Below are 16,344 nucleotides of genomic sequence, written 5' to 3'. Positions count from 1 at the left end.
AGCTCCGGTGCTCTCTACTGACCCTCCCTTCCTATTTTCTTTGTGTAATGTCCAGCGCACACTACACGAGTGTGGGGGCAAAAAATCGTGTAGTGTGAACTACTGCATTAGGTAGTCGGATGTGCCCATCTTCTCTATTTAAATCTAGTGATTACTGAAGGCCAATATAGTATACAGACTTTATAATCTGCACTCTTTTGGTTGAATGCAGTATTTATTTCCACTTTGGCTTTATGTTGTTTAGTTTTTATTTAAGTAAGTTTTTTGTTAATGGAGACTGAGAATCAATTTTATTTTTGTTTTTGGTTGTTTTGTTTATTTAATCAGTTCCAGTGTTATGTGTTCTTTTGAAAATATAGTGTTTCTATCTATGGCAGGAAATCACATGCATTCTTAGTCAATATTATCGTTTATCGCAATAATTTTTTAGACAATTAATCGCTCAGCAAAATTTGTTATCGTGACAGGCCTACCCTCAAGTAACATATTTTTAGATTCACCCAATTGAAATTCAATTGGCAACATAATTGTCTGTTGCAGCCCTAGTTAACAGTTTTATGCAGTCTGTTCACCTATCAACCACAAGTTTTGGAGAGGGAGATTTGTTTCCAGTAACTAGCGTTCAGATTAAAAACACCAAATAGATTAGTGGCGCAGAGAGATGTAGGAAAGTGGCGTCCTGCATGTATACCTGTCTCCTTCATCGTCCGATATGTCACTTATAGTGTTTTCCTCAACCTCAGGTGAGGGTGCTCGATTAACTTGTATGTTGGCCTGAGGGCCTCCACTTTGCCGGGCCCAATGGACCATCAGCTCCAGCTGTAATTTCCCTTCTGCACCTTGCTTTATGCCACTGCAGCTCTGCACGACTGGAGCTCTGTTGGTGTTATGGAGAGCAATAAACCTGATAGTCATTGAACTGTGACTGACTGAGGCCTTTGGTTGAAATGAAAAAGAAAGGACACAGTGAAACCAACACACCAAAACAAAACAAAAATCCCTTAAAGGGCCAGGCAGAGTTATTTGCACTCTTGGCAAACCTTGTGTAGAAAGCCTGAAAATACAGAAAAAAATGAAGCTTCATCCTATCATCTAACCAAAGCTCCAGTAGATTGCTTTTTTTTTTAATTCAACGTGTTTATTTTTGTGATAGTAGGACACAGAATAGTTCTTTCCCAACTTTATCTCGACTCAGTGGTTGTTATGGAAACTGGGCGAAACCAAGATGCAATTAGTTGCTCAGTGCGAGTGTTGGGAGTCAAATGACAAATTTATTTTTAGGCTTTTTCTTACACATCTTTACCATGGGTGCAAAGAAATGTGGCAGCTCCTCCCACATTTCACTGAAAAACTGTCTAAAAACTAATGTTAAATCATACAGAATGAAAAAAAACAAACAAAAAACAACCAGACAGATTGTACATAAAGTCTCAATATAAGACCAATTCCTAATGGCTATTTCAAATTAGTATTTTCGCTGGGAAGCAGCGACATGCATACCTTTGTCTGGTATCAAGCTGATATTCCTGATGAGATCTTCCAGCTTGAACCAAACTTAAACATACACTGGTCCCAGGCTTCTCCGAACCATCTGCTTCACTGCCATCGTGGGAAATGCGTGACTTTCGATGCGGCGCCATAGCTCCTGTTGCTTTGCCGGCCATCTAAAAAACAACAACAACAAAAAAAAAAACATACAAGATTTATGAACTTGGCAGGAGAGAATGGTCCAGCTGAGGAAGGCCGAGGCTTGCACTTTAACATGCAATTCGGATCCGTGTTCGTGCTCTTTATCATACATAATTCAGCGTCGCCCCGCCCACTGGAGACCTAATACCTTAAAGCTGTTTCTACTTAAGAGGCTATTGGAACTGCATTACCTAGGAAAAATAGGTAACAGAGTTAATAACTTAAGAAAAATACCTGGGAAAAATGGGGAATGCAGTTAATACCAGACTTACTACCTTAATACTACCTTCTACTTAAGAGTCTATTGGAACTGCAGTACCTAGGAAAAGTAATTATACCCCTTTTAGCCTTTTCACATCACAACCAGAAACTTTGATGCATTTTATTGTGATTTTAAGTGATAGACCAAAATAAACCAGTGAGTAATTTAGAAATGGAAAGAAAAAATAATTTATACAATGATTTTGTAAGAAGCTCACAATTAGAGAATGGTGCAAATTTGATGCCGTCGATGCAGATGAAAAGTTTTTCCATTCATTTTAAGACCAAAAAATTCACTGATGCGAGTTTTTGGTTTTTCATTTTAAGGATCATTATTAAATTGTTGCCCCACGTTTTCTTCATCATATAAAATACACTGAGGTTTGTGGTTGGTTTAGAACAAAATGCAAAAGAGCTCAAGGGATGTGAATAAGTCCTTAATACTTAAGAATATAAAACTAACCCAAGAAGTTTGAATACTCTTGAATAATTGAAATTAAGAATTTGATCTACAATATCCACTCTGCTATTGCTCAATTTTAACCCATTTTTTTCTATTAATTTACTGAAGCCAACACACATTTACGTGTTATTGCTGGTTGTCATTTTCTTTGCAAACAATAAAATGACAATACAAATAGTAGATTATTGCCTGTCCTTTTCTTATTCTGTCCTTATAAAATCGATACACCAAAAAACTTGGAAAATAAAAACTCTTCATGAGAATAACTGTAAAAACGAACACACAGCATGCATAATATGGGAAACCAAAACTGAAAATAAAACTCATTCCATGCATTAAAGAGAACTATTGTTCATGCAATCTTCACACATATTTGACACAAACATTTTCAGTGTAAACCACACATGCAAAGCACACGTATGACACAAGACTACAAAAAAAAGCACACAAATGTGGACCACTGATAGTCTTAGATTAGCTGGCCAGTCACTAGCATATTTTGTCTGAAAATTTGTACCACCTGCAGATATTTCACGGTACATTATATGTATGTAACTGATTTGGTATTTTGAAAAATCTGTGATTAACTTATTAAAGGCCAACTTAACCTTTCTTAATGAATTGATGACATTTTCAGGCCTTAGTTTTAAACTCACAAATTTAAGATTTTTTAAGGCTGTGTGGACACCCTGCATAAATCTAATCAGAAGAATTGCAGTTTTTGACTTTTACAAATGACTTTGTCTACACACAGCTGTTCAGAAAACACTCGAGGGTCCACAGCTGGATGGTTAGAATGGCAAGGATTCAAGATGGGTATAAGTGAACCAAGCAGATCTACATGAAATGAAGCACAGGACAAGAAATAAACATGTAACTGCAACAATAAGGTCATAATGTTATGAGCCTTAACTGAAAGGAGAAAGAGAAACGTATTCAGGTATTGAATAAACTGAGGAAGAGAGAGAAAGACGAAGTCCAGAAGCAACTGCCTCAGAAGCAGCAATCCTATGTCGCTTTCTTGGGCTGGGCCTTTGTTTTGAATACAACTCCCAGCATTCCTACCTCAGGGTTAAACCTCATCATGTCCTCTTCTTCAGGCCCTTCTCCATTAGAGACATCTGGACGTCTGTGTTGCAAGGCTGGCTCAGACGTCAGACTCTCTTCTGAGCCCGCGTTGGACCAGCCAGCTTCATGTAGACGGCCAGCAGAGTCAGTAGCGAGCAGAGCTTTGCCGTTATCCTTTGAAGCAGCAGGTTTGCTGTAGCGATCGGTATCGTCTTCGCTTTCTTCCTGTGCGGCGTTGAGCTGCGATGAAGCATTGGCCTCGACATCAGCTGTGAGTAAAGCTGACTTGTGATGGATAAAGCTATCGTTAACATCCTGATCACAGTCCGGTAGCGTTTCTTCACACAAGGAGCTGCCTGGTGACTCTGCCATAGACTCCTCCTGTCCTGACTCTCTCTGCTCAGGGATGGTGAGAAGAACAGTACTTCTTGCTCTGGCTGTGGGGCGAACGATGTCCTCTTCTTCCTCGTCACTTGAATCTTCACCCGCAGAGCTGGACGCAGGAGAAGCGTCTTCCGTGGGGGTTTTCACAGAACGGCTTGATTCAAAAAGTTCACCAAACTTCTCCTTTAATTCCCCAGTGACACTCTTAAAGGTGGATTTTACCTCCCTTTTCTCCACCTCTACCCAGAGTTTCTCGTAACGCTTCTCCCACGGCGCATCTCCACCTACCTTTTCCTCCGTGTCAGAGCCTGCATGGCCTAAGTTGTTCAAACTGAACTCACATCCATCTACTGCATCATCTTTCTCCTTTGATGATGTGATTTGACAAGGAAGAACAAACAAACAAACAAAAACAAACAACAAAAAAAGACAGAAATGCAAAAACAAAGGTTTTGATATAATATCCAGAACACAAGGCAGACATAGAATCCACTTGAGATGTTCAAACTAGGGGTGAACCGATTCCGATTTTTGCTGATACCGTTGTTTTTAGTCTGAAAAGTCACTAAATATAACGGTGATTATTGTTTACGCCCATGTGGAGATGTGATCAGGTTTCTCGGTTAAGTATTGACCAATCACCCAAAATTAAGGAAATTGGGGCCGATTTATCGGTGCACCCCTAGTTCAAACTGTCTATTTTGTAATGAAAACTGGGTAAAACTTTCCATCTCTAAAATTGCAAAACTGGTAGACATAACTCAAAAACCTGCAATCACTTTCCATACAATGAATAACTTAGGCAATACACTCTCTTGGTTTATCACATTACAAATTTTTGACAGAGTGAGAAAGTTCAAAATACTTGAACAAATATATTGTACATTTGTTGCTTCTTGCCAGCAACACTTTAGTAAATTTAGGTAGCTAGTTATACCTTGTAAAAAAGACATTCTGCTTTTGCTAAAAATGTTCCAAGTTATTCCAAATTAGAAGTCATCAAGGTCTTGCATCCAAAGAATGTGATAACATTTCTCTCTAGTATGACTTGCTCATGTATTTTTAGAAAGAGAAAGACGCTTAAGCTGGAGACGATGTTGCTGAAAAGGAAAATTGAATTCAGGAGGCAGAGACAACTGTATCAACATTTCTCACCCTCTCCTGGTGTTCTTCAAAATCTGAACTGTCTTGAGTGTTTTCTGTCGCCTGAGAATGGTCAGCAGTACCTGGAGAGAAGATGGGAGTCAGTACCCAGAACACTGGGCATGTGCACGAATAAAGGTAATCTTAAAAAGGACAACTAAATTGTACCATGTTCATGCGTCGACCGTCGCCGATTGCCAGTTGGAGAATTTTCTCGAGAGCCTCTAGTCTTTTCTATCTCACTATCTGAATCTGGTTGCGGGACAAAGAAACAGATAAAAACTCTCGCATGTTGCATATGTAGTACCGGGGACACACAAGATAGAACAAAAAGTCACCAACTTACCTTCTTCGTCGCCTGTCGTCTGAAAACTTATCTTAGTTGTATGAGGTTGGGGCAGCGGAGCAGAGACAGAGGGCATGCTGGGTAGACTCTTTCCAAAGCTGCTGCTCCTCTTAGGTGTTGAGGTTCTGGGAAGATTACGATCTTCTTTTTGTCCACCACCAGAAGAATTACCGTCTTTCTGAAACTCCTCTTGGCCAGAGGAGGGAAAATTCAACCCAGGTGGTGTTCTTTTACTGATACTGCTGGTAGAATCCCAGTCTGATCCATCTGCACCACGAACATAAGATACTTTAAGTCAAGTAATAAAAAAAAAGATTAGTTTGTGGAGCCACGGATAATACATTTTATGTCAAGTTAAACATTACACCCCTCTTCTCTTCTAAGCTACAGTCTAAAGCAAAATACGCAAATACAGCTTTTAGTGATTACATCTGAACTCATTCAAACTCCTTTACTGTTACTGACCTGCATCTTTTGCTTGAAAACGGGTCAGGACAGAAAGAAAAATCAATGCAAAAGTCAGTGCCGCATATAAAGAACACAGGCTTTTTAATCGTTTGCTCATCAGCAGTTGTTTTCTTTTATGTTAAAACTTTGGTTGAAGTCAACAATAATTCACACTAAAGCAAAAAGAACTTCAACAATGACTCAGGTGAATGTTGTAGATTCATGGTAAGGAGAACATAAACCTGAAACAAATCCTAAACAAACAACACCATCATGCTTTGAAGCAGAGGTTTATAAAGTGAACTTTGTGCAATCATCTTTCAAAAGTACCTCTCAGATTATAGATTTGATGAGTTATTGTCTCACTCTTATGCTAAAACCATTACAGGTTGTAGCTTGTTTGATGGAAATCAGTCAAAAAATAGACTAAAAGTCTTTTATTGGAGAAAAAACAACAAAAAAAAACATTACCTTCAAGATCATCTACATCCCCGACACCAAGCTCGTCCATTATGTTGACATTTCCTTTGTGGCTGCTCAAAACACTGAGCGCTTTAGAACTTTCTTTCTGTTTAAAATAAAAGACACAGCGCTGTAATTGTAGCACATATCGGTTAAGTTCTGTGTCTCAACCTGTTAAATGTACCTTTTTCTGTACAGGATTGTCTTCCTTTGGAAGCTCCCTTTGATTGTCCCTACTGTCACTTCCATCTGAAAAAGACGGGATGTGATTTTAATTGACAACTACAGAGTTCTCCGGGAAGCATCCAGAAAATCCAGATGATGCAGGCAGTTAGGAGACTGTTAGAAGCATTTCCATGCAAATGAGCTGGAGGTTAGCATGTTTCTGCATCGCCATGCAAACTGATTTATTTGAATGGAACACAAGTTCAGCATGGTTGAGATTAGTACAGTTTAAATCACAACATTCCTTTAAAACAAGCCACCTACAGCTATCTTCAGTTACCTCATATTTCGTTTTTTTTTTTTTACCTTAATAGCCACAAACTTCAGTGTATTTTATTGGGAATTCTGTAGCTACTTAAGTAGAGGTGGTGGGACATCTCCTAAGTTTTAGAAGATTGTAATTTTTAAGGGTAGTCATAGTGGTTTATAGTGTCTCTGAATTTTCAAGTTCTGGATCAGATTCTCTGTTGGTTTTAAGTCTAGATTTTGACCGGGCCTTTGTCACACATGAACATGCTTTGAAATAAACCCTTCTACTGTAGTTCTGGCTTGTTGCTCTATTGGAAGGTGACCCTCTTCCCCAGACTCAAATTTTGTGGTTGTAGGTTTAAAAATCGTGCTGTAAAAAATTAAAAACAACACATTTTGTGCTGGTCTGCCATGTAAAATCCCAATAAAATCCAACAAAGGTTGTTCTTGTACTGTAACAAAAGGCAAAAAAGTTCAAGACTTCCCCAAGTTCTGAACTTTTGTGCTTTGTGTTTCTTCTGCAAGGCACTCTAAGTTCTGAAAATACTTAGAGTGCTCTGCACTTTATAGCGAGTTGACAGGATCAAGCAGGTACAGTGAATGGTGCATGCATCCCCTTATGCGACAATGGTGTGATGGTGAGTTTTCTGATTAGCAGGGATTGAAGACCGGCGTACCCTCTCCCTGGCTGCCTTGTGGCATGCCTACATTCTTGCGAGGCTCTATCTCTGCCATCCTACTGCCTCCTTCCCCTCTTAAAAAAGAAGGAATGTAAAACACGTCTACAAAAAGAAAAGTAACAAACTGTTGGGACGGTTTTGTTCAAAGGGACACACTTTACATTCTGCATTTATAACTTTTACTAGACAAACATAAAAGAAGGATAAATGCCGTTCATTAAAGTGCAAGTTTCTGTAACAATAAATAGATAAAGTCACACGATTTGTGCTGCATGGAATGTTGCCTGGAATGACTTGATTGCATCTAGAAGCAAAAAACAAAAAAAAAAAAACACTGAAACCTTCAAAAAGAAAAGTGAAAAATAATAAAAGTATACATTTACCTTCTTTGAGTGAATCTTCCACAGGAGCTGCTCCCTCTTTATTTGGGCTGTGCAGCCTTGGCTCTTCCTTATGCGGTACATTGGAAAGTTCAGAGTTTGACTGAAATTTACAAATAAATTTGAATACTTAAGACCAACAAAAACAAGAGCAGTCATCTGATCAGGAGTTCAGTAACATATTTGTTTATACCTCGGAGTCCCATGAACTCTCGTCTCCTTCCCCTTTCTTCAGACCCAGTTCTAACCGGAAGTCTACATAGAAATTTTAATTAATTAGTATAGAGTTTTTATTTTTAATACATCAAGAACACATTTCAAATATGATATGTACTGATGCTCGAACGCTAGAACGCTGTAACAATTGCAACAATACTGTCAGTTTGTGAAACATGATCACTGAAAATCTGTGGTATAAAAATAAATCATGACTCTTCTTAAGCAAAAAGAAATATATTCATGATAAGCAAACATTTAGCAAACTTAGCATCCTCCAAATAAATTTTTCCAGATAAATTCTAAAGAACTAATTTACTTGGACTTTCAGTTGAATCAAGTTTGACATCCGAGTTGAACTTTTTGGTTACATCGACTGTTAGGAATTTTCCAAGTAGTTCCATGTTAGTATTCATACCTCTTTTTTTATCTTTACCAACTTCTACTTTGGGGACAGTCGGAACTCCATCATGGACGTCCCCACTGTCTTGAGATTTATTGTTAGCATTTGATGAGTCTTTTTCATCTTTTCCGTTTCTGTCATTGTCTTTTTCATCTTCAGTAAAAGTTTGTTTCTAAGAGAAAAAAAAGATCATGTATTTAAAACCACATTTCACTGACATTTGAGTTCACAACTATAAAACAAATAGGCACAAACCAAGAATTAGGCTTTGCAAACTTAGCCAACTGTTGAAGGTCTTGGCAGAAGTAATGTGAATACAAACCATCTTATTTGACACCCAGTAACCAAACATCCCCGTTTTACCTGAATACCAGGCTTGTCAGTGCTTTTTAGCTCGTGCCATCTCAGGCTTGTGTTCTCAGATCGATCGGATGAGCTTAGGTCCACATCATCAATGTCAGTCTGGGGTAACGCTTCATCAGAGACCTTTGAAAGTTGATGTTGTCCACCGGTATCATCATCCTGGATGGGTGAATTGGAAAAGACCACTTTCCCTCTCTGATCTTCGTCATAGGACTCTCTTGTTCCGGCAACGCTTGCGGTTTCAGTTTCAAGCGGAGCATATGATGTTAGTCTAGCTTCACCTTCATCAACTGACTTTTCACATAAGCCAGCAGAATCACCTCCAACATCAAGCAGTTTGGCTGTAGCACTGGCAAAGTCATACTGGAGTTTTTGATGCCTGCTATCAGAATCCTCACTCGACTCAACGTCTTTACTCTGATTTTCATCGACGACCAGCGTTTCTCGCTGAGCTTTGGCTTCGTCTTCAGCTTCATAATTTCCGTCGATGTAGGAATATGGAATCTCTTCGGTATCGTCTTCATTTTGAATGTTATCTGTTTTTACTTTTTCTGCTTCTTTCTTGTCTGACTCGTCACTCTCCTCTTCATGATCATCATCCCAACTGCTACTGTTCCCTTCCTCATTTTCGGAATCGGACTTTTCTTCCTTTATTGAAGCAGATCCTGCTGGCTCGCCATCATCACAGAGTACTGGGCCTTTTGTGTCTTCACACTCAAGCGCTACCGACACCACAGGGGAGGGGTCATTGGATTCTTTCTCAATACTGTCTGTTTCCTCTTCTTGCAAGGAGCGCTTGTGCGTTTCTTTCGTCTCATTGTCTGCTTCGTTTAAACCTAGTGATGCTACTTCACATTGAGCACCAGTGTCATTTTGGTTATCGACTTCAGAGGAATCCCAATCGGATTCAACTGCAGTTGCTACAATTGGTTTGGTTTTGGCCTGAGGAGAACTTGGTAAACCCGGGTCATCAATATCTCGCTCTGGTAAGGCGAATTGTGTTGAAGAATCCCATGAAGTATCAGGCTGCTCCTCCTTTGCTTCCAGCTGCATATCTGGAGGTTGGACATCGTTTTCCTGTTGAAGATCCTCAATGTTTGCCTCGCTCTCTTTGGGTATGTCGACATCACTTCCTTCTACTGAAGAGCCCCATGAGGATTTATGTCTACCTTCCTCAACAGGTTCCCTGCTTGACGAAGCATCGTCTTCCGCGTCAGACTTGATATTCTTTCCGACGTCGGCTAACAGCTTCCCAGGACAAGTGATCAAAGTGTTCCCACCAATTCCCTCTGCTTCATTTCCTTCCTCATCATCACTGTCATTCCAAACTTTGTCGACACCATTTGTCCCATCGCTCATGGAATCCTTATCATCATTTTCCGTCTCTCTGTCTGACTCCGCTTCTTTAACTTTACCGGGTGACTGAGCTGCTTCGGGGGGGAATGGGACTTCTGTTATTTGATTTGAATGTAATGCTTGGTCTGATGACCTCATACATTCCTTAGCAACGCTCTCTTCTTCATCGGACAGCTTTGATTCCACCCTAATGGCAGACACAATGCAATCACCTGCTACGTCTAATGTTGCTGGCATTGCAGAGGTTTTTGCACCGTCAGGATCGTTGACGTCTGCGTTTTCCATCTCCTCTTTGTCGACCTCGTGTCTGACGGTAACAGGAGTTTCAGCGTCCAGAGAGGATTTACTGTGGGGAGAGTTTTGAGTATCAGCTCTGATATCAGTTGCAGAGCAGTTCTGACTGTGATTTTCCTCCTCCTCAGATCCATCTTCTTCTTCTTCATCGCTTTGTTCACTATCATCCTCTTCACCTTCTTCCTCCTCATCATCTTCATCTTCTTCCTCCTCCTCATCTTCTTCCTCTACTTCTTCTCCAGAGTCCTCTCCATCAGAACCTTCCTCCTGAGAATTATTAGCACTTAAATTTTGCTCTGAGTGTTTTCCTTTCCCCCTTTCAGCTGAATTGTCTCCTTATTTTTTGGCATTTGGGAAAAAAACAAACAAAAGAACAGAAAGCCGTTACAAAAGCACACAGTAAAGCTTTACTACTACATTTTTACCTTTCTGGAGATATGAAGAGGTGATTTGGAAAGGGTGGGAACTGTAGAGGAATCTATTGGGACACTAGTTTTACGTAGCGGCTCTGATTCTGTGTCACTTAGGGAAGTGTCGGGTAGAACAGGAGCTACGGGGCAAACGGGGATAACAGATTACAGTCACAAACTACTATAATTAGTAACAAATGACTAAAAGATTCTTGGTACCTTCTCCCGTTTTAGATCCCAAAAATCGTCTTAGGTTCACTTTAAGTGGTTTCTAAAGTTCAAAAACATGACATGGAAGTTAGATTTGAACAAAATAAATAAATAAGGCTGTTGTGCGTCAAATATAAGCCTCACCAACCTTTCCCGCAGAGGAGTCATCATCATCTTCTGTTGAGGGCCATTCGTCATTAGCACTTTTAGAAGCTCTAAGGAAGGAAGAACGATTACAATCAGGAAAATCAAGTCGCAAAATGGAATTATCGAATGCAACAAGAAAACTCTGCTTACCGACTGACTGACTCTGACAACGAATTGTCTTCTAAATCTGCCACAAGGGAGAAATACGTTTTTATTAACGTTTTGTCTAAAGAAAATTTACCAAGACATTCCTCCGACGTGAAAAAGATTCAAAGCATTTAAGGCGCCCTATAGAAATTCGTATACCTTGAAATGTTTTCACATTTTGTCAACTTTAACTGTGATTTTAAAGTTAAAATAATGCACAGACCAACACACAGAACTACGTAATAAAAGTGAAATGAAAGGAATCTACTAGACTTTTTTTTTTTGTTGCAAATACAAATGTCAAAAGTGTTTTTTTCCCCCAAATAGAATCAGCCTCCTTGACACATTACTCATTGACTCACATCTAGAGACCGAAAGTTAGCCAATGTGTTTAGCTCTGTATTTAGCACCATGTGTGACGGAGCCCGATCTTAATCGTAACTGAAATCTGGCCTTTACAATGGAAAGCAAACTAATTCTGCTAACAAAGTTCATCTAAGCATAGTACCTCCCCCTGCTTCATTTGTCCCAAGCTCTAGATCCAGTCAAGAGGTTATGCGTGAGGAATAAATAAAATGATCAGTCAGTCATACAGGGGAGTCAGTCAAACTTACTTATTCACTATCTAACCAAAATAAGTGTGTACCACCTTTATCAGTGGCTGGTCCTCCCAAAGAAAAGCCTGGTTCTGGATCATGGAAGGGAATGCTCGGTGGTTTTTTCTTCTTGTATGAACCTGGATATGATACTGAGGCCCTGTGTGTCCTCTTGGTCCCATACTCTGTGATTAGGAGGGAACAACTGAAAAGAAAGTGAGGAAAAAAAATAGAAACTCAAAATGCCACGGTGCTCATATCAATCATGAAAATATAGATTACTGTTAGTTTTGGTGTTGCTCAAAGAGATTTTAAAACCACATTCAGTGCTGTGAAAGTGTATCTGTACCCACAGGTTTCTCCTGTTTTTAATTTTTTTTTTGTTGCACTTTGGGATAATGTGAGAAAATGCAAGTCCATTTTAAAATGTAATTTCTTTCATGAAGGGAAAAGAACCTGGAACAAAGTGGAAAAGTAGCTGCACACTAAACTTAAAAACAGCATAAAAATTATATTTGCAGATAGTCTTTTACATTGTTGTGGACATTTGGCCCAAAGTCACTTAGTAAAAGTTCCCAGCGTGTTCTTTGCTGACTGACTTTCTTTCCTTATGTGTTTTTTATAATTCAGTTCAATGTAAAAAAAAAAAACTTTAATTCATCACTTTTTATATTTAATGTTATCCAGTTTTCTTTACAGAGTTGTTGTAGATGTTCCGATCTGTTTTACAGATCGCAACATCTGATCTGTTGTTGTAAAACAGATCAGTCAGATCAATCAGTCAGAGCAATCATCTCCAGATGTTCCAGATCAGTCCCCAAAACAGAACCAATACTGTATATTGCAAAGGATTCAGTGATTAAACGAAAAATCTGTACAATGTGCACATTTTTTCACCACATTAACCGATTAATCGTCAGAATAATCAACAGATTAACAGATAACTAAAAATAATTGTTCGTTGCAGCCCTAAATTACAGAAATAGCTTTTTGTTGCTGCCATGAATGTGTATTCATTTTTGAGTTGACCTTACCTATGATGGCCATTTTTTTGTGCGCAGTCATCAGCTGTCCACCCTCTTTTGTCCTTAAGGGTGATGTCTGGATCGAACTGCAAGAGAAGCTTTACCATACTGTGTTGACCGCTGCTGGCAGCTAGCATTAAAGGGGACCTGAAAGTGAAATCAGTGTCAGCAGAAGAGCTTTCAACAGTTCGACACGTATTACCGTCATCAACCGCGACTGACGAATGGTTTCTTGTTCGGTACTGGCCTTTGTTCGTGGTCAAGAGAATTCACATCAGCTGACTCTTTCAGGAGAAACTCGGCCATTTCAATACGGTCTTCACGGATCGCAACAGTCAATGGGGCGAACCCCTCCTGGATCACAGATCAAACAACATTGACGAAATGGAAATAACACTTTGCCGTAAATATGAACAAAATCTCAAGAGACTGTGACTAAAACACACTTTTCTGAAAAAAAAAATACTTTTTTTGACAGAAAGCATAAACTCATACAGCAATCACCTTGTTTTGCGCGTTAATTTCTGCCCCGTGCTGCAACAGACGTGTCGCTGTGGGAATGGAGGGGATGTTCGCTGCTAGATGGAGGGCAGTATTGCCGTTGGCGTCTGCAAGATTTGGATCGGCATGATTTTCCAGCAATATGGCCACGCAGCGTTCATGCTGGCCCTCTACTGCCTGTTAACCAAACAAAAAAAAAAAAAAAAAAAAGAAGAACATATATTAAGAATTGAGGGCTGGAACAATAGGCAGTAATGACACAGGAGATGGCAAAATGTCATAATGCTTCAACTGACAAGGTATAGAAAGCCTTAATTATGAAGTAAACCTGTAGTGCAGTAGTGTAATCTTGTACTAAGAAACCCAACCTTTAATTTGAGTGCATGTTACTGAAGTTAAAGCATAAGAGACACAAAAACTGTTCTAAAAACAATTTAAAAAAAAGAAAAAAAAAGAGTGTCAGATTATGCAAAAGATTATTTTACTTTAAGGGTTTTTACGCATGTTCAGCAGGGGTGCAATAAATAAATCCAATTATTCAACACCAAAAAGAAAAGGATTCCTGGTCTCTCGGAGTGTCATCATGCAGGATTACCTTCATTAGGGCGGATCTGTTTTGATTGTCACGCAGGTTAAGTTTGGCTTTGCTATCAACAAGGAACTGAACCACTTCATCATGACCGGTAGCGCACGCAATGTGAAGTGGAGTTCTGTTAAAGGGAAGAAGAGTTCAGAATCATGCAAACATCAAACATCGAACATTTGTACAAACCCTTTTAAGAATCTTTAGAAAGTCATAAATAGAGACAAGTTAATTAATCAACCAGGGATCTGAATTGGATGATTTCATCCTCTTACTCATCAAAACTTAAAAATAAATTAATTAATTAAAATGCTCCTTTTAGTTCAATTAAAACTATGCATTGACGCATAAATTAAGATAATCTTATTATTTTTAAATTTTCTGATGCTCTTGAAGCTTAGAAATTAAATGGGAAGTAGGAATTAAGTAGAGGTCAGGGAACCTTTGCACCTGATTCATTTTTTTTTAAAGATCTAAATGAAAAAAAAAAAGATCTAATTTGCTCTGTATTACATTAACAGGTCATTCTAACAGTTGTTTTCCACATAAAATCTTGGGGTACATGCATAATTTACTTAGTACTGCAAGATTTATATAAAAAGCATACTGGTCAGGTTGGATAAGGACAGTACAGACTGGCAAAAGGTACAACGAATTTAGCTTTACTTTAATCTACCAGACAGCTCAAGGAGGGTTATACTTTACAGGATACTTGTGAGGATTACCTGTTCTCCTTGTCAAGTTGATTGATATCGTTCTTCTTAGCCAGCGGCTTCAGCTTGGTCAAATCACCCTGGGAGACAGCCTTGTGAATCTTCCCCAGATCCTTGTCTTTCAGGTCGTAGCCATCAGAAAGTGCACTGACATTGTCTGAGGTGCCACAGTTCTTCTTTTTCTTAGTAAAGCTCAATAACTTCTTCATTGCATACGGCAGTTCAACCTCGCTCCTTAACCGTCACTACCTTCCTCTCGTTAGCTGCTGAGGGGTCACCACAGGCGTCTTTCCCATCCCTAAAAATAAGACGCAGAAAAGCCGATTAGAAGTGCCGCGAGCCGTTTTTTTTTTTTTTTTTTTTTGGTTTGCCTTGATGATAAAGCTAATGCTGGTCCCAACGCGCGAATTTAAGCCGAAGTAGCTTCTGTGCCTTTACAGCCTGGTAATCGACTCCCATGTAAAGAGGCCACGATGCCCGTTAGGTGTAGTGTCTCATTACTGGAAGACGGTGTTGGGTGACAGAAAAAAAAAACAACAAACAAACATACCAGCAATGCTAACGACAGGTTTCAGAGGTGCTAACTGCAGTTCATCTCCCGACACGGTGTCTTCTAACAGTCCGTAACGACAACAAATGAGTTTAATTAAAAAAATTAAAACGTTAATATTCCGTTAGTGTTTGTATTCCGAAGCGTTTAAAATGAAAACAGCCGGTTATCACGTTAGCTAATGTCAGCGCTGACCGCAGTTATCGTTATGGCTTCGTGGTTGTTACCATGGCAACATACTGTATAAAAATATTGGTATGAGGCGCTCATAGCGAACTAGCTAGAGCACAAAAAATATTCGAATTCTCATCTAAAGTCAGCTTAAAAATAAACATTATTCACCATTGTTGTTTATGGAGTCCTGCTTAACATCATATTGAGGATTAATGTTGCGCCTCCCACGTCGTCACTTCACTAATGATGCAAACCGCCACATTTAAAACGAGTTTGCGGTGAGGCGCAGAACAGAAGAGATTTGACTACGACTGGGGAACTGCAGCACTAGGGAACGGCATCTTTTTGCTCATTCGGTAGAAAAGTATTCTAAAGAGAATATAAGTACCAAACCCGAAACATTGCTAACTAAATGCTAACTAGAAGTCACTAAAACCGTTTACAATATTACATATTAATACTTTTATACACCTTAAATGCAAAAATTTCCAATAGTTTACGAAGTGTTAATTGTAATAACAACATTAGACCAAAGTTACTAACCTGTTGATTGTCGAATTTCAGTTACTATCATCGAGCTAACGAAAGTATGCTCATATAAACATGCTTCCCCTGTTAGTTTCAAGGAACCAATCAGAGATAAGTAAGGGGCGTTACTATTCCGATTAACCAATAGGAGACTTCAATTTAATTTAGAAAGGTTGGTTTACAACCCATTGAAGACTTTGCTGTGTAATAACAGACGTTTACCACAAGGTGGTGCCATTCTTTCAAAGATTGACTACTATTGGCATGTCAACAAATCACGGTGTTAAGTTCAGTAAATGTATTGACAGCTGAAATAAATAAATATTATGTC

General features: G+C 39.1%; 2 protein-coding genes across 3 annotated transcripts in view; both read right to left on the bottom strand.

Moving 5' to 3' along the window:
• The window catches only part of LOC106917264 (alanine and arginine rich domain containing protein), a 31,309-nt gene extending 15,193 nt beyond the window's left edge, over positions 1 to 16,116 (bottom strand). The window contains exons 1-23 of one of the 2 annotated variants that reach the window (XM_088006495.1): positions 16,029 to 16,116; positions 14,774 to 15,059; positions 14,061 to 14,175; positions 13,469 to 13,642; positions 13,212 to 13,318; positions 12,974 to 13,111; positions 11,993 to 12,144; positions 11,347 to 11,383; positions 11,198 to 11,264; positions 11,059 to 11,110; positions 10,855 to 10,979; positions 8,432 to 8,588; positions 7,991 to 8,052; positions 7,801 to 7,900; positions 7,415 to 7,519; positions 6,448 to 6,512; positions 6,273 to 6,369; positions 5,355 to 5,621; positions 5,177 to 5,260; positions 5,021 to 5,091; positions 3,479 to 4,231; positions 1,501 to 1,664; positions 692 to 877 (exon numbers count right to left, since the gene is read on the bottom strand). In XM_088006495.1, the coding sequence (XP_087862621.1) occupies positions 692 to 877; positions 1,501 to 1,664; positions 3,479 to 4,231; positions 5,021 to 5,091; positions 5,177 to 5,260; positions 5,355 to 5,621; positions 6,273 to 6,369; positions 6,448 to 6,512; positions 7,415 to 7,519; positions 7,801 to 7,900; positions 7,991 to 8,052; positions 8,432 to 8,588; positions 10,855 to 10,979; positions 11,059 to 11,110; positions 11,198 to 11,264; positions 11,347 to 11,383; positions 11,993 to 12,144; positions 12,974 to 13,111; positions 13,212 to 13,318; positions 13,469 to 13,642; positions 14,061 to 14,175; positions 14,774 to 14,970 (3,275 nt within the window). In that variant the 5' untranslated portion in view covers positions 14,971 to 15,059; positions 16,029 to 16,116. The remainder of the gene's footprint in view (positions 1 to 691; positions 878 to 1,500; positions 1,665 to 3,478; positions 4,232 to 5,020; positions 5,092 to 5,176; positions 5,261 to 5,354; positions 5,622 to 6,272; positions 6,370 to 6,447; positions 6,513 to 7,414; positions 7,520 to 7,800; positions 7,901 to 7,990; positions 8,053 to 8,431; positions 8,589 to 10,854; positions 10,980 to 11,058; positions 11,111 to 11,197; positions 11,265 to 11,346; positions 11,384 to 11,992; positions 12,145 to 12,973; positions 13,112 to 13,211; positions 13,319 to 13,468; positions 13,643 to 14,060; positions 14,176 to 14,773; positions 15,060 to 16,028) is intronic. The other variant, XM_088006497.1, reaches the window with a different exon arrangement.
• Positions 8,601 to 10,846, bottom strand: LOC148158728 (uncharacterized). Its single transcript, XM_088006498.1, has one exon. It carries the CDS (start codon positions 10,418 to 10,420, stop codon positions 8,693 to 8,695), a length of 1,728 nt encoding a protein of 575 aa, XP_087862624.1. The 5' UTR covers positions 10,421 to 10,846; the 3' UTR covers positions 8,601 to 8,692.
• Positions 16,117 to 16,344: the final 228 nt, after the last annotated feature.

Source organism: Poecilia mexicana, unplaced genomic scaffold, assembly GCF_051168715.1.
Source record: "Poecilia mexicana isolate PSO_F unplaced genomic scaffold, ASM5116871v1 scaffold_6, whole genome shotgun sequence".
Classification (NCBI taxonomy): domain Eukaryota; kingdom Metazoa; phylum Chordata; class Actinopteri; order Cyprinodontiformes; family Poeciliidae; genus Poecilia; species Poecilia mexicana.
The sequence above is the reverse complement of the archived record's forward strand: the minus strand, read 5'-3'. Positions and strand labels throughout refer to the sequence as shown.